This window comes from Prionailurus bengalensis, chromosome B3 (genome assembly GCF_016509475.1).
Source record: "Prionailurus bengalensis isolate Pbe53 chromosome B3, Fcat_Pben_1.1_paternal_pri, whole genome shotgun sequence".
In the NCBI taxonomy this organism is placed as follows: Eukaryota; Metazoa; Chordata; class Mammalia; order Carnivora; family Felidae; genus Prionailurus; species Prionailurus bengalensis.
Genome location: NC_057355.1, coordinates 101,417,947 through 101,443,896, shown reverse-complemented (window position 1 = coordinate 101,443,896; position 25,950 = coordinate 101,417,947). Strand labels below are relative to the sequence as shown.

At 40.3% G+C, this 25,950-nt stretch overlaps 1 protein-coding gene across 9 annotated transcripts in view; it reads left to right on the top strand.

Annotated features, from left to right (window-relative positions):
- Window positions 1-2,321: 2,321 nt before the first annotated feature.
- The window catches only part of DDHD1 (DDHD domain containing 1), a 109,900-nt gene continuing 86,271 nt past the window's right edge, over window positions 2,322-25,950 (top strand). For 4 of the 9 annotated variants that reach the window (XM_043556185.1, XM_043556178.1, XM_043556184.1 and 1 more), the window contains exon 1: window positions 2,330-3,335. In XM_043556185.1, the coding sequence (XP_043412120.1) occupies window positions 2,507-3,335 (829 nt within the window). In that variant the 5' untranslated portion in view covers window positions 2,330-2,506. Of the gene's footprint in view, window positions 3,336-25,950 lie in introns of all 9 variants that reach the window. The other 5 variants (XM_043556182.1, XM_043556180.1, XM_043556177.1 and 2 more) reach the window with 2 other exon arrangements.

The following is a 25,950-nucleotide window of genomic DNA, read 5'->3' as shown; positions in this document are numbered from 1 at the left end:
CTCACTGTCAGCCTGAGGCCAGCCACATGGGTCTGTCCTAGTTCGGCTCATTTCCAAGAGGCAGAAGCAATCTCAACTCCCCAAAATACTGAGTGACATCTCCCTTCACCAAAGTCTAAACCAAAATAGTGAAATCAGAAAAGAATGTGGGATTCCCTTCTCCTGTCAACTGGATTGTGGGGTTTGTTTGGTTTTTTTTTTTTTTTTCATCATCTTTGAGGATCAAGAGCCTCTTAAGGCTACCTAAAAGAGTATGGCCTTACACAATGGACCAGAAGAGGATAACTCCCAGATTAGGGGACAGGAGTCCCCAAGATGGTGAAAACATTAGGGGGACAAGTGAAATTCAAGATTGTGAAAACCACTACCCACGGTTTACTATCAAGATTGCCTATGCCAGAGAACTAAAGAAAAATGGTGGAAATCTTGATATGATCACAACATTTAAACAATAGAAATATGCATTTAATACAAGGTAGAGAGTAATCTTTTTTTATAAAGGATGATATTCATTAATAGGAATTGTATGGTCCTAATGAGTTAACATTCAGCTAAAATAATCAGAAGTCATATGGGTAGGCTATGCTCCATCAAGAAACCTAAAGAAATAGACAATATTTTAAACGTTATATCTCTTATTTTGAATCCACTTCATGGTACTTATCACACCCTACGCTAATGTATCTGTTTATTTGCCTATATCCCCCACTAGACTATACGGTCCTTAAAGAAGGAACTGAGTCTCTCCCATTCTCTTTTTTATTGACACCCAGAACAAAAGTGACTATCAAAGCACTGTAGAATAAATACTTTCATGGGAAGTAAACAGAGCAAAGCTCATAACTAAACTTCATATTCTGCATGTTGTCATAGAAAGACTGGAGAAGAAACTGAAAAGCAAGCATTCAGAAAGCACTATAAATGGAGATGAGGGTTCTGATCTTAGATGTTTGAGTCAGGGCTGCAGTGTTCAGTCGGACAGGTTGTTCACTACATAAAATTATCATTTGGGCAATGGTACAAATTGGAGCAAAACAAACCATACTCTGCTTTCCAAGATATGAATTGCAACACTGTTTTGTATCTTACCTTGCATACAGGAAGCAATGTCCTTTCAAATTCATCTAACACTGTACAAGCTAGAGACCATCCTGCTTTAAATTATGACTTAATCTAACAGGTTAGATCACAAGGCAAGAAAAACTGCCCCAGGAATCTGATTCCTCCACCAAAGGAGTAAAAGAAACAGTGAAGATTGTCTGGTCATGAATTGAGAACACTGAGGTTGGAGATTGTTTTTCTCTGGATTCTCAACATAGGGTGATGTGCTCATAAAATTACTTTTTTGTAGTATAAAATAACTACATAGGGGAGCTTCAGCATTCAATCTGATCCCAGAAAGTAAGCTGCAGAATCAGAGATGCGTAAAGAACATGAAGAAACTGTTGGATCATAGAATTCCATTGCTGGAAGACATTTTAGAGATCATCTGGTTCAATAATCACTTCATTTTACAGATGAGGAAACCAAAAAGATCAAGGAGATGATTAGTTAGTTAGTTAGTGGTTAGTTAGTAAAACTAAGTCTAGAACCTAATGTTTTCTGGCTTTCGAAATAATAATCTATCACAATCGGTTGCACTTGCCATCATTATAATGAACGTTGATTATGCACCCACTGTGTGGGAGAGGTTGAGACATATGGACTTGGTCTCCACCGATGGCCTAAGAGTGAGGTTGAGAAAACAGGAAACAAGTATCGAAAAATAAACAATAATATGAGGTGGCTTCTGAAGAGAGGTTTAGACTCTGGTTTCTGAGTGGCATTGGTGATGTCAACATTAGAGATCGCACGTATGCGGTGGGGTGCCTTCGTGTAGGCCTACAGCTCTGGAGGAACCAGAGCTAGGTGACTGAGAAGGTCCAAATGAGGACCTAAGATCACAAAAGCAATGTCAGGAGAACCCAACTTCCAGGGGCCCTCTCCTGTACCTTAAGCCCTTGGGCTCATGACCCAGATTGCCAGGATGAGTGGGATAAAGCTTCTCCTCATCTGGGCTCTGAACCGCAGAAAGGCGGGGGCCGAGGCAGGTGTGCAGGGAGAAGAAAGGGGAGGCGTAAGAGAATTGAGAAATCCTAAGAGTTGCAGGTGCCCTGAGCTGACCCACTACCGCAGGCCAGAGGGGAAAGCCACGAGGTTAATGCCACGCGCGGGCAGACGAGATGCTTCCGGTGTGGCGCGCGCGGCCCTAGGGGCGGGGCCGGCGCTAAGCACCGCCCACGTCGGGCTGCGCGACAATGGGGCGGGCCTTGGAACGTGCCTGCGGCTGCCGCTGGCCTCGGAGGGGCGGAGCCGCCGCTGCTGCTGCCGCTGCCGCCGCAGCCCCGGTTGGGATTTGAAAGATTAAAAACTACCGGTGGAGAGGGCGACGGCGTTGAATGTGTGGCGGAAGCGCTGGGGGCCGCGGCTCGGCGCGGGGCCGGGCAGCCGGCGGCGTCTCCACACCATGAATTACCCGGGCCGCGGGTCTCCGCGGAGCCCTGAGCATAACGGCCGGGGCGGCGGCAACGCAGCCTGGGAGCTGGGCTCAGATGCGGAGCCGGCGTTCGGCGGCGGCGTGTGCTGCTTCGACCACCTGCCCGGCGGGGACCCGGGCGACGGCGAGGTGCCCCTGGCCCTGCTGCGCGGAGAGCCCGGGCTGCACTTGGCGCCGGGCGCGGAGGACCACAACCACCACCTGACGCTCGACTCCTGTCTCAGTGATGAGACCTACGACTTCAGCTCCGCGGAGTCCGGTTCTTCGCTGCGCTACTACAGCGAAGGCGAGAGTGGCGGCGGCGGCAGTTCCTCGTCGCTGCACCCGCCGCCCCAGCCGCCGCTGGTCCCGTCGAGCGCTGGGGGCAGCGGGGCGGCGGGAGGAGGGCTCGGGGAGAGGAAGCGCACCCGGCCTGGCGGCGCGGCCGCCCGGCATCGCTACGAGGTAGTGACCGAGCTTGGCCCGGAGGAGGTTCGCTGGTTCTACAAGGAGGACAAGAAGACCTGGAAGCCCTTCATCGGCTATGACTCGCTCCGCATCGAGCTCGCTTTCCGAACGCTGCTGCAGGCCACGGGTGGCCTGCCCCGGGCCGGGGACCCGGACGGCGACCCTGTGTGCGGCCCAGCCTCCAGCTCGGGGGAGGACGACGATGAGGACCGCGTCTGCGGCTTCTGCCCGCGCGGCGCGGGGCACGAGCCCGAGATGGAGGAGCTGGTGAACATCGAGCGGGTGTGTGTGCGGGGCGGCCTGTACGAGGTGGATGTGACCCAAGGAGAGTGCTACCCGGTGTACTGGAACCGTGAGTAGCCGGCCGGGGGAGGGAGCGGGACGGGCTGCTGCTGCGGGGGCCGAGGAGCACCCGGGTGGGTTCGGGATTGACCGCCGCGGAGAGGGAGGCGTTTGAGGCCTGGCGTTTGGTAGGAGCAGGATGGAGATTAGACCCGCAGCGCCGGCAGGTGAAGGGTGAATGACCAGATGGCAAAATACAAGCCGCGTGGGGTCAGTAGGAGAAGATACCGCCAGGGTAGCGCCTCCTGGGTGAGCTGGGTGCTGCTGCCATCCCTTGGAGGTGATCCAGGAACGGATGCCCAGCCCGAAGGTTTAATTTCGTGATCCTACCTGAGCTTTGTCCACCTGGGGATCTGATTCAGTCTTATTTACTCTGAACTGCCTATGATTTAAAGAGCAGCCTGTCCTCTGAAGTGGGAATGCTTGAGGTGATCTGCACGAGAATCAACAGTTAAGTTATGGGCTCGGGGGAAAAAAAAACAACAACAGTACAGCGGGAAAGGAAAGGAGATAGGTGGTTTCCACCGGGTGCGTTGGGGAGAAATGAAAAGCAGTGCTGGCAAATGGGTCCGCTCACTCTCTGTGGAATACTCGTTTTTGTCTCTTAGGTTCTTGTTTACGTATTCTCAATTTGCCTCCTAACCTTGAAAAGTGGCAAGGCCTATGCCTTGGTTTCCTCATTTATAAAATAGGGATACTTGTATCTACGTCGTAGAGTAAATGAAATAATGTACCTAACTGGCTGGAAACTGTGCTTGGCACACGTGTGATATAAGTTAACGATGGTTCTTCTTCAATTAGATAACAACACAAATAAGTTTGTAATTAAATTAGATTAAAAGCAAATGTTACATATGTAATATATGTATATTCTACTCTAATGAAACTTTTGGCCACCAATAATTTGTAATATATAGTTTTAGTTTTATGGGCCTAGTGCCTTAACTCAGATGTCTTCATTGACTGTTACTAGCCTTAGGTTTTCCATGTATTTTATAATATTCTATTTTGTATTAACATATATTGGTGACTTAGCTTCCTTTCTGTATTTTAAGCAATTTATGGGCAGAGTTCACCTCTATCTTCATACTCTCATTGAGCCTAGTGCAGTAGATATTTAATAAATAGGTATTGAATTGCATGGGTGATTCTGATAATGTTAAAACATTCATATGTTAAGCCTGAGTCCCTAAGATAGCAATTACAGTATGTATCAAGTCACCAAATAAAATAAGCATGGCAGAAAATTAAATTTCTCACTGACATTGAAGGCATTTGTTAACATTTTCACAAGGCCAGATTCATATGGGATTTGTCACATCACTCCCTTTAATTACAAACTCACTAAGGATGGGGTATGCTTATGTTCACTCATTCATTTATTCATTCATTCAGCTCTTCTTGCCAAGTATTTGTGTGTGCATAATACAGTAGTCTTGTGAAGGCATGGGAAAGGTGGAAGAAAGGACAATCCTTACTCTTCAGGAGTTTTCCACTTAGTCTTTTCAAATGTCCTAGACATCACTATAAATTTTTTTTCCTTTGAATATAGAAGAATAGGACTTAGTGGAGCCAAAAAGTTGGGTAAAACTTTGCAGGGCATCCTTGGAGAGGAGTCTGGAGACCAAAGAATGAATGAATCCTACCCTTAAATTGACTAAAGTATGTTCACCTAGAATGTTGTGTACTCTTTTGGTTTATGATAAAATTGTTAATGCTTGCATAGTGCTTTACTGTTTATAAAGTGATTTTTCACATTCTTTCATAGTGATATCATTCTCTTTATGAAGAGACAGGCTCAGTGAAATTAATGAACTTGTTCAAGGTTTCTCAGCTAGAAGTGATGAAGCATTTTAAAGTCTAGTGTGGTGTCCAAAGAGCATCTGACCCACCCACCACCCAAAGGTAACAGTATCAGGAAAGCTTCCCAGATAATGTAAGACTGAGTTCTAAAGGGTGAATTGAAGCAAAAAAAATTGGGGAGATGCAAGGAAAGGCTTTTCAGCCAGACGGGGTAACATATGCAGGGACAGAGAAGCATGAAATTACATGGCATTTGGAGGAAATTAGGGCTGCACCTACAGCAGCCAAGACACATAGGGTAGGCTTGGGATTTGACCATAACAGACAGAGTTGTTTGGTCAAGGGCAGGTGGAAATTGTGAAGGGAGGACCTGCCTTTGAATGGTACATCTGGGAGAGTAACTAGGAAAGGAACAAGATAGATATGCAATGCTAAAGACTTTGAACTTTATCCTGTGAGTATTAAGAAATGAAACAATTGAAAGTTCTCTATTACTTAGGTGATTAATTCAAAGGTTAAATTGAAGAGTTGGGAAATATCATTACAATGGTCTTGTCATAAATCAAGAGAAAATCAGTGAGGGCTTACAGAAGTTAATCTGAAAGGAAATGTGGACTTAGTCTTCTCACATTTTCTTTTCAAAAGCAGATAGCCAACAGACCAGTTATAAGTTATAAATTAATTTGTGTTAACTAGCATGACAGCAACACCTATTTTGACTCCATTTTAGCATTTTCTAAATACTTTTCTGTGATATACAATCCTGTGGGTGTCCCAGGCCTTCCTTATGAGCTACAATGGAAATACAGTAGTGCTTTTTTGTCCATGTTTTACCATTCCCCCCAAAATCCCCACTCCCATGTCACTTTGCTCCAATTGGTTCTTCAGGTCTCTGTATTATGTAAATTCTCACGTTTCTCTTGCTGGGGAGAGGGGTCAGTCCCAGTATGGTCTCTTCAGCTTTTGCAGCTTTTGACTTTCTTCTCATTTTACTTTTTTAACCTTTCTGGAAACTTCCTGAATGGTGGCAATGAAAGTTTAAAAAAAAAAAAAAACAACTCCTGGGGCACTTGTGTGGCTCAGTTGGTTAAGCATCCGACTTCGACTCAGGTCACGGTCTCACAGTTCCTGAGTTCAGGCTGTACCTCAGGTTCTCTGCTGTCAGTGCAGAGCCTGCTTCAGATCCTCTCCCCCTTCCCTCTAACACTCTCTCTTTCTCTCCCTCAAAATTAAATAAACATTATGGGGCGCCTGGGTGGCGCAGTCGGTTAAGTGTCCGACTTCAGCTCAGGTCATGATCTCGTGGTCCGTGAGTTCGAGCCCCGCGTCGGGCTCTGGGCTGATGGCTCAGAGCCTGGAGCCTGTTTCCGATTCTGTGTCTCCCTCTCTCTCTGCCCCTCCCCCGTTCATGCTCTGTCTCTCTCTGTCCCAAAAATAAATAAAAAACGTTGAAAAAAAAATTTAAAATAAAAAAAAATTAAATAAACATTAAAAAAATTGAAATTTAAAAAAACTTCCAAAAATTCCTACAAAGTGGTAGGAGGATTCCAGTGCTGATTTAGGCTTTTTGTGACTTAATTAAGCCCACTACACCTGGGTGTCAAGGCCAGTAAGTTAGTTATGCTCAGTCTAAAAGAAACGTGCCATTTATATTTGCTCTTCCTTTTGAACTCTTACTAGCAGATAAAATTTGAACCAATTTTGGGTACATGAATCAGAAGGGAAATAGAATTTGTCTTCTATAGACAGGAAGCCAGTATTATTATATATGAAAAAAGTGTTGTAGGAAGTTTATTTTCATTTTATTGTCTGTTTAGATATTTTTCTTACTGCCTGTAGACATTTTGATAAAAAATTGATTATTGCTGAGTAATGGCTAAGTGAACTCCCTTGTTCCCCTTCTTCTTCCTAAACTACTTGTAGCCATTTCATAGGATTGTTTTGAGAATTATTGTACATAACGTGCCTGGAACAATGGTTGGCACAAAGTACTAAGTTTAACTCTAACTATGTGGATCTCAGAAAACAATAATCCTTGTTTGTAGAAACTCACATGAAAGTTAATAAGGTTGACCAGTGCCAAATTGTCAAGTACCCAAGGTTTGTTGCTATTGGCCTTTATGTCATCACAGGTGAAAGAGTGTTTGTAAAGAATTAGCAAGAAAGTGGCCCAAGCATTTAGTAATAGTGGTGGAAAGGCATATGGAACATTATGGAGATACTTAATGAGTTTAGAATAGTCTCAAAGCAATTCTTATGGCAGTGATGTGTGCATTATGCACAAGGGAGTATGTAATTTCCATTTATTGACTAAAGTTATTTATTTGACCAAATATTTATTTATTTGACCAAATATTTATTTATTTATTTATTTTTAACGTTTATTTATTTTTGAGACAGAGAGAGACAGAGCATGAACGGGGGAGGGGCAGAGAGAGAGGGAGACACAAAATCGGAAACAGGCTCCAGGCTCTGAGCCATCAGCCCAGAGCCCGATGCGGGGCTCGAACTCACGGACCGCGAGATCGTGACCTGAGCTGAAGTCGGACGCTTAACCGACTGTGCCACCCAGGCGCCCCGACCAAATATTTATATGAATGTGTAGTTTCTTCCCCCTCCCCCACTTTCTGGTATACTTGAGGTCTACTTACATTATTATAATTCTAAACCACTTTCAAACATTTTAGAAATTAACCAGTCTTCATGATATATTGAGGAAAAAATAATACTCCCACCAAAATGAGATAGAAAAATAAGGGCTCTTTCTGAAAGTACCCAAATTAAATGGTGTTTATTAATTGGGCATGACTGTAACCGTCTCACAGGGCATCATGGGAAAGTAATGGAGTCCAACCAGGTAGAAGGCACTCTTTCTTGATCAGTTTCTGCCTCCAGTAAAGCAAACTATAGGGAGTAGAGACCAGATATTGTCATGCCTGATTCTGAAAAAGTGTTGAGTCTTTTCTTTTTAACTGCATTGTCTCCCAGTAGCCCAGACTGGAAAGCAGCCTTGGGCTGTATTGGAACCCTGGCTGCTCAGGTTTGCAGAATCCTGGCAGAAGTTTTCTGAGAACCCTGTTTTAGATCAAGCCTGCTTTAGACTGCATTTTTCAGTGACCTCCTGAAAGAGTACAAAGATAAGAATGACACTGAGACATCTGTATGGAGGGCAGGACTTAGTACAACCTGGCCAAGGTATTCAGGACTTTTGTTTTCCTTTACATTGTACGATTACTTTAAAACTGATCTAGTATCAGTTATTGATCCACCTTATTTGTATATGGCACAAATGTAATAATGCATGTTGTACACATGCTTTATATAAATGTTCAGAGTCATTGGTATGTCTTTCTTTACTCCATATGTCACCCCCCCTCTTTTTTTCCCTCCTTTACAAGTTTTTCATAAAAGAGAACTTTTGTACTGCTCCTTCTTCCAAATCTTATATCCTGGGTCTTTTATCTCCACATCACACCCTATAGTTTCTGCTTTGCTAAGATCTTTGATGCTTTGATGTCTGGAACTTTAGGGGTGATCCTTTTCTGATCGGGGGTGGGGGAGCTGGATGTGCTGGTCATGGAATCCTCATAAAATTATGGACACTGGGTGAAGAGAGTAGGGAGATAGAAGGGAGAGGGAAATGGGAAATGCACTCAAAGGAAGCCTAAGATGATTATTGGGGCAAAAGAGGTGGTGAGGTAGACAGTTCTAGAATCCCTGATTGTTGGGGAATCTAATCTAAGTCCTTTATCTTTTATGAGTGTAATAACATTTAACCTGTACATGTTATCAAGAGAAACTTCATCACTGATAAAGGGTATAAATACTAGTCTCTCTCTCTCTCTCTCCCCTCCCCCCCTCTTTTTTTTTTTTTTTTTTTTTTTTTTTTTTTTTTTGGCCAGGGCACATCTCTAAAAGCTAAGTTAAAAGTGGAACAAGAAAAAACTTCATTTTGTAGAGCCAGTTTATATAACTTACAATTCTACTCTTTTGTGTCCACTTTGGTAAAGGGAAATTATACTCACAAAAGATGTTGAATCACTGACAAATGAGTGGATTAATGGAATGAAAGGCAAAATGTAGATACTTTTTGGTACTCCCAGATTAGGGGACAGGAGTCCCCAAGATGGTGAAAACATTAGGGGACAAGTGAAATTCAAGATTGTGAAAACCACTACCCACGGTTTACTATCAAGATTGCCTATGCCAGAGAACTAAAGAAAAATGGTGGAAATCTTGATATGATCATATAAAAATAATTCTATTTTATGTACTGCTTTCTAATTTTATCAGTTGCCATACAAGAATAAACTATATACTCATTAATATTTATTCTAATGTCTTATTACATTAAGCTATATCTAGATAATCTTTATAATCATTGTATGTTTAAATAAAATCTGTCAAATGACTTTTGAGGCCAGGCCAGCCTTTGGAAATTACATTGTTATTGGTACTTCTGTACCCCAGGACTTCAGGTATCTGGAAATCTTAGACAAATATAAATTCCATCTGAATGGAGATCTTTTCCAAATAGTTGAGAGTTAAGAGTTTATTTGCTAAAGTATAATTTTAACTATATGAATGGGAATCTCTCTCTAATATTACTAATTCACTTTTTGGCCACTTCTCAGTGAACCATCATTTTGAAAACTGATGTAGGATAGCACTTGAGACACATGATATGGGACAAAGAACTAGATAAACTGTGCCAAACATACATCTTCTATATCATATGCTATGGAAGGTGCTGTTCAGTAACTTTAGGTGATGCACAGGGAGCAGAATTGGAATTACTTCTAAGCCTTCATATTACTCTTTATTACAAATGATCAACTTTCAGTTAGTATTTTATTGACTGCATCCATTATTTTCTTCTCATTCTGTAGAATTGCTTCTAGATACGCTTCTAGATAGGGTATCTCCTGTCCTCCTATTTCATCCATCTAGACCTTCACTAAGGCTCTGGTATGTTTTAACATTAAGTACCCCCAAGTTTGTTTATGCTTTAGAGAACAAAGTCTTGGGGCTCCTGGGTGGCTCAGTCATCTAAACAGCCCCTACTCTTGATTTCAGTTCAGGTCATGATCTCACAGTGGCAAGATCTTCACACATGGAGACTGTTTAAGAGTCTCTCTGTCCTTCTGCCCCTCCCCCGCATGCACCCTCATGTGTGCACTCTGTCTCTCCCTCTCAAAAAAAAAAAAAGAAAAAACAATCTTGCTGTGAATCAAAAGACAGTCATTGAAAAGAGAGAGTCCTTCTTAAATATGGAGAACAAACAGAGGGTTACTGAAGGGGTTGTGGGAGGGGGGAAGGGCTAAATGGATAAGAGGCATTAAGAAATCTACTCCTGAAATCATTGTTGTGCTATACGCTAACTAACTGGGATGTAAATTGAAAAAATAAATTAAAAAAATCAGAAAGAAAAGAGAGTCTACTAGGAAGAGATTGTTGAGGACCACTCAAACTGAAGAAAGCACAATCTGGCTGTTGAAGCACTTTTAATGGCACTCACTCTACCATGCTGGTTGTCCTGCTGAAATGAACCTTTCGTATATGGTTAGCACTAAATGAGGCAGGTGTGTATGTAAGGTTTATGAACAGATGCTTGCCTTTGCTTGACATTTTCATTGTATTGCTAACCACTCTTACTCTTTTTATATGAGGTTAGCACTACTACCCATGGTTCTGTTCTTTGTCTTTCACTAGAAAAAATTGGGACCTTATATTTTAGAATATCTTTTTTGGATATAGTATATTTTTATTTTTAACCTGTTTGCTATTTTGCCTGTCATTTTGTATAAACTACATCACGCATTACACTTTTTTTGGTGGGTGAGAAAGGTGTTACTGTACTTCACATATAACAAATGTTCCTAATCCTGGAATATCGGATTGAATTGTTTGGAATTCTGATTGCCCGACAGGATTCTGTCTTTCATGGACAGACCTAGAACCCATCAAAATGTAGGGTAGGTCACACATTAAGGGTGGATCTGGTTTACAACCTTTGTTTTCAGAATAGCTTTTACCCTACCTCAGCTCATCAGTTTTATCTCTGCCACTTCCATTTCAATTCTTACTAGTTTTTCTAGAGAGGCAGCATTGTATCTTGTTCATGAATGTAAATGACCACTGGAGTCACCTGTCTGGGTCAGAATCCCAGCTCTGCCATATACTGTCTGTCTGTGGGCAACTTAAATTCTCTGTGCCCCAGTTCCTTCTGTAAAATGTGGATAATAGGACCTACCTCCTAGGATTATTGTAGTAAATGTGTTAAAATATTCAAAGATCTTGAAACATCTCATGATAGATAGTAAGTTCTATATAACAGTGTTATTACTTCTCCGTTTTCCTGCCTCTTCTGTCCTTTCAAATTTACAACCCACTTGACATTCTTGGCTTTCAGCTCTCCTATTCAATTTGTAGTCTCTTTCCTGACATAACCTTTTCTTTAGCCTTGACTCTTGGTAATCGACTCTCGATTAGGCACAGTCCTAGAACCCCTTGTGAACTGTTGCTTGCTCCTATGAGAAACCCTGACGGATTTTTGCCTAGTCTTTCAGGCCCCAGAAAGAGCTGTGCTGCTGTCTTGAGCTTTCCTGGTTTGTGCATCAGAGGTGTGCACGGTTTCTCTTACAAATACACTGACTGTGGGAAAGGAGGAATTCCTTCACATGAAAGTATTCTAAGTTTTTGAGCATCTACTTTTTTTGGTATGCGGATCCTGTCACCAGCTGTGGGAGGTACTGACTTCACCCCCAAAGCCCATTTAGAACATCTCCACCAGCTACCAGGATTTTTAATACAATAGAGAAGTTGACGGCTTTCTAAAAGACTGCTCAGTTTTCAGTTGAGGCAGAGCCAGTAGTGTTCTTGGTCTTTTGCCATGCTGGCAAGAAAGAAGTGGCCCATAATTCCTTTTACAGTAGAGACTTCAATATGAAAATTTTGAAGGAATCGATTCCTCTTAATTGACCTGCAGTTGAACCAGTAGTGGTAGGAATGGCAGCTCGGTTCTGGCACCAAGAGCAAGATCTAGCTTCAAATATGAATCTACCTTTAGTCCAGGGATTTGAAGGAGCCATCTCTCACCAGCACTGGCAATAAAAGCTGAGTAGGCTCAGAAAACAGATCTTTGTTGCCAGTTTCCCTCAGTTTGAATCCTTGATTTATCATAGCCATATGACTTGAGGCAAGTTATAATCTCTCCATGGCCCAGTTTCTCCTGTGTAAATGGGATAATAATTCCTGCTTTGTGAGGTGGTTATAAAGATTCTGTTAAAATTCACATATGTAGAGTACTTAGCATAGTACCTGGTTCAATAAGTGTTAGCTATTATATTTAAGCCATGCTGATATATTGGCTATTAAACAAGAAACCTAGCTTCTGGAAATTAAAAAGTGTGTGGTTGACCTATTTTATTTGGGAAAAAGAAGAGTGGGAATATATGGCTCAACCAAAATTATTTCAGCCTTAAATGTGATGACCATATACACCCTTAACACATATGTACACACATAGCTCCTCCCCCTTCCCCCTCCCCCACCCTTTTCTGTAGATAGATCTCTGTGTTCATTTTAAACCTCCTTAATCTTACCCACCACCACCATTTTCCCTCCAGAGTTCTGGGAATCACAATGAAGTACCACACTACAGGGACCTGAAGTCCTCTTGTAGACTCTGACGTTGAATAATTAAGACCTTTCAGTGTGGTGAGGACAGTGAAATACACTTCAGCCTTTCAATCACCTTTACTGGGTTCCCTTGCCTGTGGAATGGCATCCAATCTTAGACCAGTACTTTGCAGTACTTTCATCGAGCCTAACAGTCACCGGGAAGATTATTAAAAATGTAGATTTTTAGGGGCGCCTAGGTGGCTCAGTCAGTTGAGCGTCTGAATTCAGCTCAGGTCAGGGTCTCTCGGTTTGTGAGTTTGAGCCTCACATTGGGCTCTGTGCTGACAGCTCAGAGCCTGCTTCAGATACTCTGTCCCTGTCTCTCTGCTCCTCACCTGCTCACGTTCTCTCTCTCAAAAAAATAATTTTTTAAAAAATGTAGATTTTTAGATCTCATCCTTGGAGATTAGAGTCAAGAGATCTGTGAATCTTTCTGTTCAATATATACCTCAAGTAATTCTGATTGCAGGGGGTTTATAGACCTCACATTGATAACTTTGTCAGTTCATTAATTCCTCCAGTCTAAATGGCTCTCAAATGCCTCATCTTAGGTTGTCTTCATTTTCAATCTGAGAATAACCAGTTCAGCCACTCCAAGGCTGTATTTTAGGTGGTTCACAAGGAACCAGCCTTTGACCCACAAATTGGTATCTTTATTTCATCTTTGTTTTTCTTTTACCTATTTCTGCTCTGCCTTTCCAGTTTAAAACTTCCATATTTCTATTGATTTTCTGTAAACTCATTCTGTCAATTATTGAGGAGGAAGAAGTCCTCAACTATAATTGTGGATTTATTCTTTTAGTTCTGTTGATTTTGGTTTCTTATATTTTGAAGCTCTATTATTAGATGCATACACATTGAGGATTGTTGTATCCTTTTGATGAAATAAAGCCTTGATCATTTTGAAATGTCCCCCTTTATCTCTTGTTTATTTCTTATATTGGTGTCCACTTTGAAACTAATTTAGATACTCAACTTTCTTTTGATTTAGTATTTGTATAATATGCCTTATTCTTTTACTTTTGTTTTTGTTTACTTTTTTTGTTTAATGTTTGTTTATTTTTGAGAGAGAGAGAGAGCGCAAATCAGGGAAGGGCAGAGAGCGACGAAGGCACAGAATCTGAAGCAGGCTCCAGGCTCTGAGCTGTCAGCACAGAGCCTGATGCGGGGCTCGAACTCATGAGCTGTGAGATCATGACCTGAACCGAAGTCAGACGTTTAACCGATTGAGCCACCCAGGTGCCCCCTTATTCTTTTACTTTTAAACCTGCATGTGTTTTAGACGTCTTAGATATTGCTTTTTAAACTCTGTTCTGACAAATGCTGACTTTTATTTGGTGTTTTAGGCCATTTTTATTTAATATGATTAATGCTACATTTGAGTTTAAATTGACCATCTTGCTAGTGTTTTTCTATTCGTACCATTATTCTTTGTTCCTTTTTTCCTTTTCCTGCCTTCTTTTGCATTATTTGTTATGATTCTCTTTTAGGGATACCTTTTTCATATTTTTCCTGGTTGGTGTTCTGTGATATTTTTGGATTATAATTACACATGTATTAGATCATTTGGTATTGTCCCACAGCTCTTGGATGCTCTATTCTGTTTTTTGTCTACCACTTTTGTGTGTGTTTGTTTCAGTTTGGATAACTTCTGTTGACTTCAAGTTCACTGATTCTTTCCTCAGCTGTGTTGAGTCTACTGATGAACCCATCAAAAGTATTCTTTATCTCTCTTCCTGTGTTTTTAATTTCTACCAGTTTTTTTTTTTAATTTTTTTTTTCAACGTTTATTTATTTTTGGGACAGAGAGAGACAGAGCATGAGCGGGGGAGGGGCAGAGAGAGAGGGAGACACAGAATCAGAAACAGGCTCCAGGCTCTGAGCCATCAGCCCAGAGCCCGACGCGGGGCTCGAACTCACAGACCGCGAGATCGTGACCTGGCTGAAGTCGGACGCTTAACCGACTGCGCCACCCAGGCGCCCCTTTTCTACCAGTTTTTTATTCTTTCTTGTAGTTTCCATCTCTGTGCTGATATCCATCTGATTATACATGTTGCCCACCTTTTCCACCAGAGCCTTTAGCATATTAATCACAGTTATTTTAAATTCTCTAATAATTCCAACATCTGGGACATCTCTGATCTAATTCTGTTGTTTTATCTATTGATGGTATGTTTTCTTTCTTGCTTTTTTGTATGTCTCAACTTTTTATTGAAAGCTAGACATCTTGTATAGGACAGTAGTGTAATTAGCCTAGAAATAGTTACACCTTATCTTTTGCTCGGCCTTTAGTATGAGAGATTGATCAATCTGGTTGAGAGTTAAACTGGGTTTGGGTTTTGTCACTATAGCTGTTATCATCAATGCACCACAGGCTTCAAAGTCCCCTGGCATTAACTTCTATTTAGGGTGAGGGCTGGTTTGCCACAGAGTTTTTCTCCATGCTGTTTTCCTCCCCCAGCAGTAGATTAAATGCTTGCTATATTGGTGATGATGGTAGGAGAGTGGAGAAGGGGCATTCTTTGTTCTGATTCAGCCTCATTCTTAGGCACAGTATCTGAATCTTGAGAATGGGTCCTTCTTAGTGATTCTGCCTCTACCCCAGCTATAGGAAACCTCATGGTCAAGACCTAGGACAGTGCCCTGCCCCTACACCAAGGGTTTTTTTCTAGTGCCTTTTTCCAGCTGCTGTGGGTCTTCATCTGTGCCCTAAAAGCAACAGTGTTTTCTGCCCTTCTAACAATCACTTACGTCATTTGTTCCATAGGTGAGATAGGAAAGACCCAGGCAAAGCTTCATATTTTTCCCATAGCTGCTGCCGTTCCCTCCTCCAGGCCTGCACCATGCACCTTTTTCAGGTTTCTCATCCTTGTCCCAGTCATTCTTAGGAGCTTTTTGTAAAGTTTTTGAAGAAGAATGTGCAAGGGGATGCAGTTACTCTGTGTCTGAGGCCCCAGGGATCCTATGCTCTCACTGTAGCCCACTTTACCATTAGCAATTTGTTAAAAAAAATTTTTAGCTGAAATTTTTTTACTCACTTTTATGACATCTGGTATCTACCCATAACAAGCAAGTACTCATAACTAGTTTCTTCCTGTCTTAGATATTGTATTAGTTAGTTGCCCTGTGACCTCAGGTCTCTGAAAAATTTGAGAAAAATTACAGTTTTAGAAATTAAATGTATGACTTTTGTTTGAAGGGTAAGAGCAATGCTCTTCTAGCTTTCTACATTCTAAGCAAAGACTGAGATTCAGTTATACTCTTGTGTTTTAATCTTTGTAGTGGTTACTCTAGGATTTTCAGAGTGCATCTTTAACTTGTCACAGTCTGACTTCAGAAATTATTTTGTCACTTCATGTAGAGTGAAAGAACCTTATTAGTGTACTTCCATTTACCCTCACAACCATTTTGGCTATTGTTACACATTTTACTCCTACATATGTTATAAACCCCAAAATTGTTTTTGCTTTAAGAGGTCAATTTTTAAGAGATTTATTTAAATGAAAAAAAAAAGTCTTATATTTACCAGATACTTGTCATTTCTTTTTTTTTTTTTTTAATTTTTTTTTTTTAATGTTTATTTATTTTTGAGACAGAGAGACAGAGCATGAATGGGGGAGGGGCAGAGAGAGAGGGAGACACAGAATCGGAAGCAGGCTCCAGGCTCTGAGCCATCAGCCCAGAGCCTGACGTGGGGCTCGAACTCCCGGACCGCGAGATCGTGACCTGGCTGAAGTCAGACGCTCAACTGACTGAGCCACCCAGGCTTCCCGATACTTGTCATTTCTATTGTTCTTCATTCCTTTATGGAAATTCTGCTTGAAGACCTTCCTTTACCTTTTCTCTTAGTGCATATTTGCTGATGAGAAATTTTCTTGGCTTTTCTCTTTAAAAGTCTTTATTTCTTCCTCATTTTTGACAGATATTTTTGCTGGATATAAAATCCTAGGTTAACATTTTTCCCCCTTCAGAACTTAAACATGTCACTTCATTGTCTTTCATTTGTATATTTTCTCTTTTTGTCAGTTTATTTTGAGAGACAGAGCAAGCATAAGCGGGGGTTGGGGGGAGGAGGAGCAGAGAGAAAGGAAGAATCCCAAGCAGGCTCCAGCTGTCAGCGCAGAGCCCCTGTAGGGCTTCAATTCACAAACTGTGAGATCACGGCCTGAGCCGAAATCAGATGCTTAACTGACTGAACCATCTGTATATTTTCTGATGAGAAAATCCTGTTACTTCTCAATGTCATCTTTTTTTCTGGCAGCTTTTCCATCCCCAATTTGATTATGTGTCTTGGTGTGGCTTTCTTCATATTTCTTCTGCAGAGGATTTTTTGAGGTTCTAGGAACTGTGGGTTTATAGTTTTCATCAAATTTGGGAAATATTTGGCTATTATTTCCCTGAAAAAAAATTTTTTTTCTGTTTACCCTACCCCTTTTCTGGGATTCCTACTACATGTATGTTAGCCTGCCTGATACTGTCTTATAGCTTTGTGCATTTTCTGTTTTAGCAATTTCTTTTTACTCTGTATTTAATTTTGGATGGTTTCTATTGTTATGTTTTTGAATGGTCTTTTGCTTTGTTATAAACTTCAAGAAGTTCACTGGTCTTCTGCAATTTGTAATCCACAGTTGCTCTCATTTGGTATATTTATTATTTCTGATGTTGTTATTTTCATCTACAGAAATTCAGTTTAAGTATTTTTTGTATCTTCCATGCCCTTCCTCATCACATTCATGTTTTCCTCCACCTTCTTGAATCTACAGAGTGTAATGGTTTTAATATTGTTAGTCTGCTAATTTTACCATCTGTGTTGTTTCTGGATCTGTTGCCATTGCCTGACTTTTTCTTCGATTGTGGGTTAGATTTTTGTGCTGCTTTAACACTTGTTTTTTGTTTTTTGTTTTTGGATACCAGATACTATGAATTTCCTGTTGTGTGCTGGATTTTGTAGGATTTCTTTAATATTGTTGGGCTTTTCTCTAGTACACAGTTAAGTTCAAATTTGTTTGATCCTATCAAGGCTTTCTTTTGACCTTTATTAAGGTGGTCAGAGCTGCCTTTAGTTTTGGGACCATTTATCCTGACTACTAAGGCAATACCTTTCTGAGGACATTACTCAGGCCCTAGGGAATCAGGTCTTTTTTACTCTTGATCACTGGAACTTGAACTTTTCCCAGCATTATATGAGCTCTAAAGATTGGTACACTTACTCCTTTCCAGTGGTCTTTTTCCTTGGCCTCAGATCATTTTCTCCCATGTGTGCATGGATAAGTTTTTGACCAAAGTCTCAAAGAAACTCCTCTAGAGATCTTCAGCACTGTCTTTCTGTATAGCCCTCTATTTACCAATATTTTACCCCACAGATTCTTTCTATCTTGGCCTCTCTGCACTCTGAGCCATTTGGCATCTGAGCAAGACTGCCAGGCTCTGTTTGGGTTATCTCTCCCGGTGTTGCAGAACAGAAGCTCCAGCCACTGAGCTTGGGCAGCTGCAGGAGTTCTCCCATGATCACGGTCTTCTGCCTGTTGTGCAATATCTGAAAATCATCGTTCATACCTATTTTTTATTAAAGATTTTTTTTTTTTAACTATTCTTGAGAGAGAGAGGTAGAAAGCAAGCAGGGGAGGGGGTAGAGAGAGAGGGAGACAGAATCCCAAAGTAAGCTCTACGCTGTCAGCACGGAGGCTGATTACAGGCTCGAACTCACAAACCGTGAGATGATGACCTGAATTGAAACCAGAAGTCCAGCCACTTAACCGACTGAGCCACCCAGGCGCCCCATTGTTCCATATATTTTATCTGATTTTCTAGTTGTTTAAGGTGGGGCAGCAAACCCAGTGTGCATTACTCCATCATGACTAGAAATAGAAGTCTGTTCTTCCAATTTAGCAAACTGATTTACTCTTTACATTCTTGGTGGTCTTTTTTATGTCTCTTTTTGTTAGGCACAACCTATTACTCTCATATCATATGTGTCTTTCTGCCCAGGAGTGTCGGAATGGATAACAGTAACACCTTTGGTGAGCTAACATGGGTCAATCGGCTCTTTGCCATACGGAATGAGAATCAAGATGTCTTCTGCAGCTGTTTTTTTGGGCTATAGGGTAGAAGTGTTTGTTAGACTTGTTAGACTGCCTCTTTCTGCTGGCATATTACATTCAGCCTACAAACCAACTGCTACATTTAATTTCTCATGCTTCCTAGTTTCCATCTTTTTTTTTTTTTCTATTTCTTACAGCTCCATGTAAAAACAGACTCTTGAGGATCTGTTTTCACATCAAAGGAACCCCCCCCCCACCCCCTTCACTGGTATCAGTGGGAAATAAATCAGAGCACTGGATTAACCTGCCAGTCACAGTATGTCTGCAGTGATCTCATCTGTAGGTTTTAAGCTTATATTTAGTTTTTGGATTTCACCAGTTGTCATAGTGTGAGGTTTTCATTTTGGAAGAGATGGCAGGGGAAAAGGGAGCTTAGTTAAGCCAAATGGCTTGAGGATTCTAGAAAGCTAGTCTTGATCTAGCCAGATTTAACCACTGCGTGTGGTTTTAGAAACTTTAAAAGGTGTTAGGTGAATTAGAGTAACACCATAATTAGGAATGGTATTTTATAATTTACAGAGTGCTTTCACATACATTGTTTTATTAATCCCTATTATAACCTTGCAATGAGATAGAATATCCTCATGTTACCGATGGATACAGAGAGAAGTTAAAAATGGAACTAGAATTAGGCCAAGCCTTCTGAGTCTTAACCAGTTCCCTTTCACCTGTATACCATCTGTGACCTCACAGATTGTACCATCTGAGCAGATGTGAAGATTATATGCCAGTAATACTTAATATCTTAGATTATTTTGTAACCTATGTAAAAATCACTTGCCCATTTTTACTGCTCCTTATTCCTTCTATTTGATGATTTTTAAATATATTCCTCAAGTTTCTTGTGACTTTAGGCTTAGGAATTTTTTAAATGTTTTCTTCAGGTTCTTTTTGCATATGTTCACATTTTTGTTTTTATGCTTGTTAGCATTCTGAATTTTGACTACATGAATCTTTCTTTCTCCCTTGTTCCTCTTTTTTACAAAAGATTTTAGCTTTTCTTTTGATTTTTGACCCAATTTAGAGCTTACATTCTGAAATGATCACATCTCATTTATAGCCACTGAACCCACCTAAAGAGAAACTATTTTGACCAACTGACATTTGTTTGCCGTCTTCCTAAACTTTGTGCTTGTCTCTTATAATGTGAATTATTTTCTTTCAATACTTTTTTAACTCAGCAGATCACATTTTATTACTTTCATTCTATAAATATTCATCTAGTGTCTGTTAGGTAACAGAAAAGAGGGATCATCTCTACCTCAAGTTTGCAAAAAGCTTTCCAGAGAAGTAGATACTTGACTTGGATCTTAAAGGGTGTTATTGGCAGAGGGAATGGTTATTGGCCTGGATTCTTGAAGAAGGACTCATACATTCAGAGGACTCGAGGTTCTCTCGGGCAAGAGCATTGGGAATAAGGGAGAAAAGGGTAGAAGAAAGGAACTGGATATAGGTAGCCAAAGACTAGATCAGTCTTTTTTCATACTGGAAATTTAGATTTATCATGTGGAATACAAACTGGAAGGCATAAAATGGGGCAATACCTTGATCAGATTTGCATTTTGAGGTTATGACTTTGGCAGCAGTATAGAAGATAAATGGAAATCTGGAAATGTGATGTCATAATCAGGAAGAGTAGTAAAGGAGTTATTGTAATATTCAAGAGAGAAGCAGAGTCTAAGGCAACACTTTTTCAATGGTTATTAGAGGGTTGGAGGAAGATGTTAAGGAAGTAGAATATACACTATCAATGCCATATGAGTAAGAGGGAGGGTAATCCAACTTATCCCTAATGTTTTTAACTTGGGTGGATTATGGAGGAAGAAAAGATTTCCTACCCAAGTTCACCTTGGGGTGGCAGAAGAAGGGTGAATAGTAGTTTATGTCTATATATTGCATTTAAGGTGTCTATTGCACACCCAGATAGAAAGCATCCAGTGGGCAGTTGGATACATAGGTCTGAGATCAGAAGAAAACAGTATTGCAATTAAAGATGCAAAGATCTTCTCAATTTAAGCCAAGGTCTCTAAAATGTACATGCAAACACTCTATTGGGGATGTTAAATGAAAATGTTTGAATTTGTATTTACTTTCTATTTCATCCCTTCAAGTTTTCTATTTTTGAATGTTTTCTAATGTATGTAATATATGTAGAACAGTAATACATATGCATAATTTAGAAATAAGTATGTATGAGAATGTGCTCAAAATATTTTTGGTGATTACTAATTTAAGCTGGTTGGGAACTAGTGTTCACTTCTGAGTATTTTGCTTTACAATAACAACCTGGAGAACTTTTAAAAAATATATGTTTCTGGGGTGCCTGGGTGGCTCAGTTGGGTTAAGCATCCAACTCTTAGTTTCGGCTCAGGTCATGATCTCATGGTTCGTGGGATCAAGCCCCATGCTGGGCTCCATGCTGACATCCAGGAGCCTGCTTTGGATTCTCATTCTCTCTCTCTCTCTCTCTCTCTCTCTCTCTCAAAATAAATAAAGTTTTAAAAAATACATATTTCTGGATCCCATCTCCAGAAGGTTATGAGAAATCTCGAAAATCCGTTTTTTAACTTAATTCCTAAAGTGATTCTGATAGTTGGCCAAGTTTGAGAGAACCAATGTTAAAACTGTGAGAAACATGTACAGCATAGAAAGAGAATGATACTTTGCTGATTCTGAAAGGTCAAATTTGTTAATTCATATTCTTTTGATTTAATAGTCTGATGGAATATGGCCATGGTATTGAACTGATTATCTCCACTAAGCTAAAATTAACATTAACAATTCAAAAGTCTGTTTTCATGTTATATACTCCATTTTTGGCACAGGTTTTTTTTCTCATATCCACACATATTATATCAAACATTTTTTTAACTAGCCAAGGACCTAGAGAACTTTTTTTTCCTAAGCATGTAAAATTCTGCATTGCCTAGACCCACCCAAATATTAAACGTGGAAGGCTAAAGACAAAAGAGCCAATGATTTAAAGCTTTTTCTCCATTTGAAATGAGATTGCGAACAGCACTTAAATCTGCTCCCTTTGAATTAAAATTTGAGAAAAGGATGAAAATGCAATGGGAAAACCTGAAAGGATCATGTCATAAAAATTTTTGAGAACTGCTGTGGGCTGAATTTTGTCCTCCCCACAAACATATGGTAAAGCCCTAATCACTACCTCAGAATGTGACTGTGTGTGGAGATGGGGCCTTTACTGAGATGATTAAGTTAAAATAAAGCTATTAGAGTAGGCACTAACCCAGTTTGACTGGTGTCATCAGAAGAGGAAATTTGGACACAGAACAAGTCAGGAGGGGTGCATGTGCACAAAGAAAAGACCATGTGGGTTTGTAGTGAGAGAGGCCTCAGGAGAAACGAAAGATGAAAACACCTTAATCTTGAACTTCTAGCCTCCAGAATTGTGAGAAAATAAATTTCTCTGGTTTAAACCACCCAGAATGTGGTATTTTGTTATGGCAGCCCCAACAAACCAATACAAGAACAGTAAATTGCTTATTAAACTTTATAGAAGAACTAAGAAATATATAAGGTTCTAAAACCCAAAGGGCCGTGTTCCCTGAATCAAAAGAAGCAAGCAGTATTTAGGGTATATTAAATTGCCCTGAGTTTCTCACCTCTAAGAAATTGTTTTAAACTTGGTGAGTAGTAGATATTATTGACAGTAGCTCTTGCCTAAACATAATTTAATATTCCTAGTGTAATTGTTACTTTCAGATGTGGGCCTGGCTATGTTTTGAGGTGTAAGTATTTCTTTCATAAGATGGAATTTTGTGTGATTGCTAACTCTGAACCCAGTTTTGCAATTATAACATTGTGGCCAAGCTAAATGATGATTAGGGTAATGATTGTGTAATTATTTTTGTCCTACATTATTCTTCCAGATTATAGTTTCTTGTGCAGTGAATGAACAAGTATTCAGGTATTCAAATGGATGAACAAGTATTCAGGTATTCAAATTTGATATCAAGATCCTAATATACTACCTTTCATTCTATTTACCAATAAAACTTCCTTTGCGTACATAATACATTTTTTATTTTATCACCCACCCTCTGAGAACTGTCAGTTTATTATTACTTTTTTCACAACCACCTCCCCCACCTTTTTTTTTTTAAGACTTTATTTTTAAGTAATCTCTATACCTACCACAGGGCTTGAATTTATAACCCTGAGACTAAAAGTCACATACTCTACCATCTGAGCCAGCCAAGTGCCCCCAATTTATTATTAATTATTGGTTTTATTTTGAATATCTCAAGTATATGAAAAGAGCTAGATAACATAACCAGCAATCAGTACTCCCTGTCATTTAGCTTAACAAATTAAACATTGCAGATTATAATCAGTATCTCTTCTGTGACCCTTTCTATTCCCCTTTCTTTAGTCCAGAAGTAACCACCCTCCTTAATCTGTTATTCATTTCCATACACTTTTTAGATTATTATATCCATAGGCTTGTGTGTGTGTGTGTGTGTGCGTGCGTGCGTGTTTTGGCTTTATGTAAATGCCATTTCTGTTTGTTCCTTCTGCAATTTGCTTTCTGGTTCAGGTTAGGTTTTTGAGATTTATCCATACCGAATCATGTAACTCCAGCTATTCATTTTTACCTCGAATAGTAGTGTTATATTGTATGAATATACCATAGTTTGTTTTCCTCTTTGGGCAAGCTGTTGTGTGCAATTTTTCACTGTTATGAACAGTGCTGTAATAAACAGTTTTATATACATCTGTGCAGATGTGCCAGAATTTCTCTAGAGTATATACCTAGGAATGGCACTGTTTCAGATTCCATCTTTCTCTGCTTACTAATGAATCTGAGTATATTTCATGCTATGTATTTATTGACTATTTGGGGTTGGTTTTTTTTCTGTGAAAATCTTGTTATATCAGTTAAGAGTCCAATAAGGAGCAAAAACACACAGTAATTTCACCAGAGAAATTGTAACATAATTATTGGAGGAATGAACAGGGCAAAGAGAACTCTGTGAAGAATACAGAATTCGAAGATGCACACAGCAGCCAGCACCCCTATGACTGAGCTAGAGCACCCCAGGAAGAGGCCATTTCCTCTCAGGCCTGAGATTCTGACCTTGTTGGAGAATGAGACGGTGGTCACTGAGGTGCCACCCCAGTAGGACGGCTGGAAATCTACCCGCTGGACAGCTGGGAGAGGCCTTCCACAGGGAGGTGCCTGGGGACTTGGGGGTGCCTAGCAGGTGACCTTCTGCTCTGAAACTGCTTGGGGTGGGGGTGCTGCCCATGGGAAGGTGCTACTGCTGTTAGCACAGGGGTGCTGCTGAAAAGTAAAATGTACACACCCTGCAAGAACCCAATAAGGTGAGCACACCAGAACTAGGGAGAGAAACCCCTTCCTCTTCCATCATGAAAGATGATTTGGTGGAAGTAGTTCATCAATATATTAGGCACAAATGGTGTAGGTAGGCCTCTGTGGGACTGATCCTGGAAACTTATCTACTATTTACAGCATTAATTCTATGAGGAGTATATTCAGAGTTCCCAAATAGTTAAGTTCACAATAAACCTTAAGAATGATTTTTCCTCATCTTCACTCTTTCTTTTCCATCCTCCTGGTCTCTCCTATCTCCTCCTATGTCTTCTATTTTTCTTATATCTAATCCTTGCTGATTTCTTCTTCCCCCTGAATACCAATACTCGACCATCCTTATTTTTCCCTTACTCCATGACTTTGTTCCACTCTAAGTCCTGTGTAGTCAGGTTGGCTGTGTACGTTCCTAGAGCAGTGAATTATAGGCCTGCCTTGGACCCCGGTGCATAAAGCTACAGGGGCGTGCTAAGCTGGAGGGAAAGGTGAAGACTTGCTTTCTATACATAAAATGCAGAGTGTAATATGGGTTGAAATAGTTCTTGAAAACAGTCCTTTAGAAGTCTTAACAGTTGTTCTCTCTGCCTCCTGGTGGAAGTGTGGCTTTTTATACATAAATATCTTTATTACCAGGTTTCCCCCACCCACATGTAAGAGATCCCCCACCCACATTGAGGCTTTTGCTGAAATGAAGAAAGTGTTCAGAGTGGAAAGTGGACCTTGGCAATTGTTTTCTAATCAACAAAAACCTTCCCATTTTTCTTTTTTTCTTTCTCATTTTTATTAAGGTGTAATTGACATATAACATTACATTAGTTTCAGGTGTATAACATAGTGATTCAGTATTTGTATATATTATAAAATGATCACTACAGTAATTGTAATTAAAATTAACATCTATCACCATACGTATTTCCCAAAAAATTATATTTTCTTATGATGAGGACTTTTAAGACCTACTCTGTTAGTAACTTTCAAGTACAGGTCATTTCAGTTCCTCCACCACAATAAAGCAAATATCACAGTAAAGCAAGTCAAGTGAACTTTTTCATTTCCCAGTGCATATAAAAGTTGTCTTTACACTAATACTGTATTCTATCAAGTGTGCAATAGCATTATGTCTTAAAAAAAACCGTACATAACTTAATTTTAAATATGGCTAAACAATGGTCACCATCATCTGAGGTTTAGTGAATCATGATCTTTTTGCTAATGGGGGGGGGGGTCTTGTCTCAATACTGATGGCTGCTGACTAATCAGGATGGTGGTTGTTGAAGGTTGGGGTGTCTGTGGCGGTTTCTTAAGCTAAAACAACAGTGAAGTTTTCTGTGTCCATCACTCTTCCTTTCACAGTTTCTGTGCAGCATGCAGTGCTATCTGATAGCATGTTAACCACCATAGAACTTCTTTCAAAATTGGAGTCTGTCCTCTCAAACTGTCCTGCTGCCCTATCAACTAAGCTTATGTTGTATTCTAGATCCTTTGTTGTCATTTCCACAGTCTTCACAGGCATCTTCACCCTGAGTGGATTCCATTTTGAAACCACTTTCTTTGCTCATCTATAAGAAGCAGCTCCTTGTCCATTCAGGTTTTATCCTGAGATTGCAGCAGTTCAGTCCCATCTCCGGGCTCCAGTTCTAATTCTGCGTGTCTGGCTGTTTCTACCACATGTGCAGTGC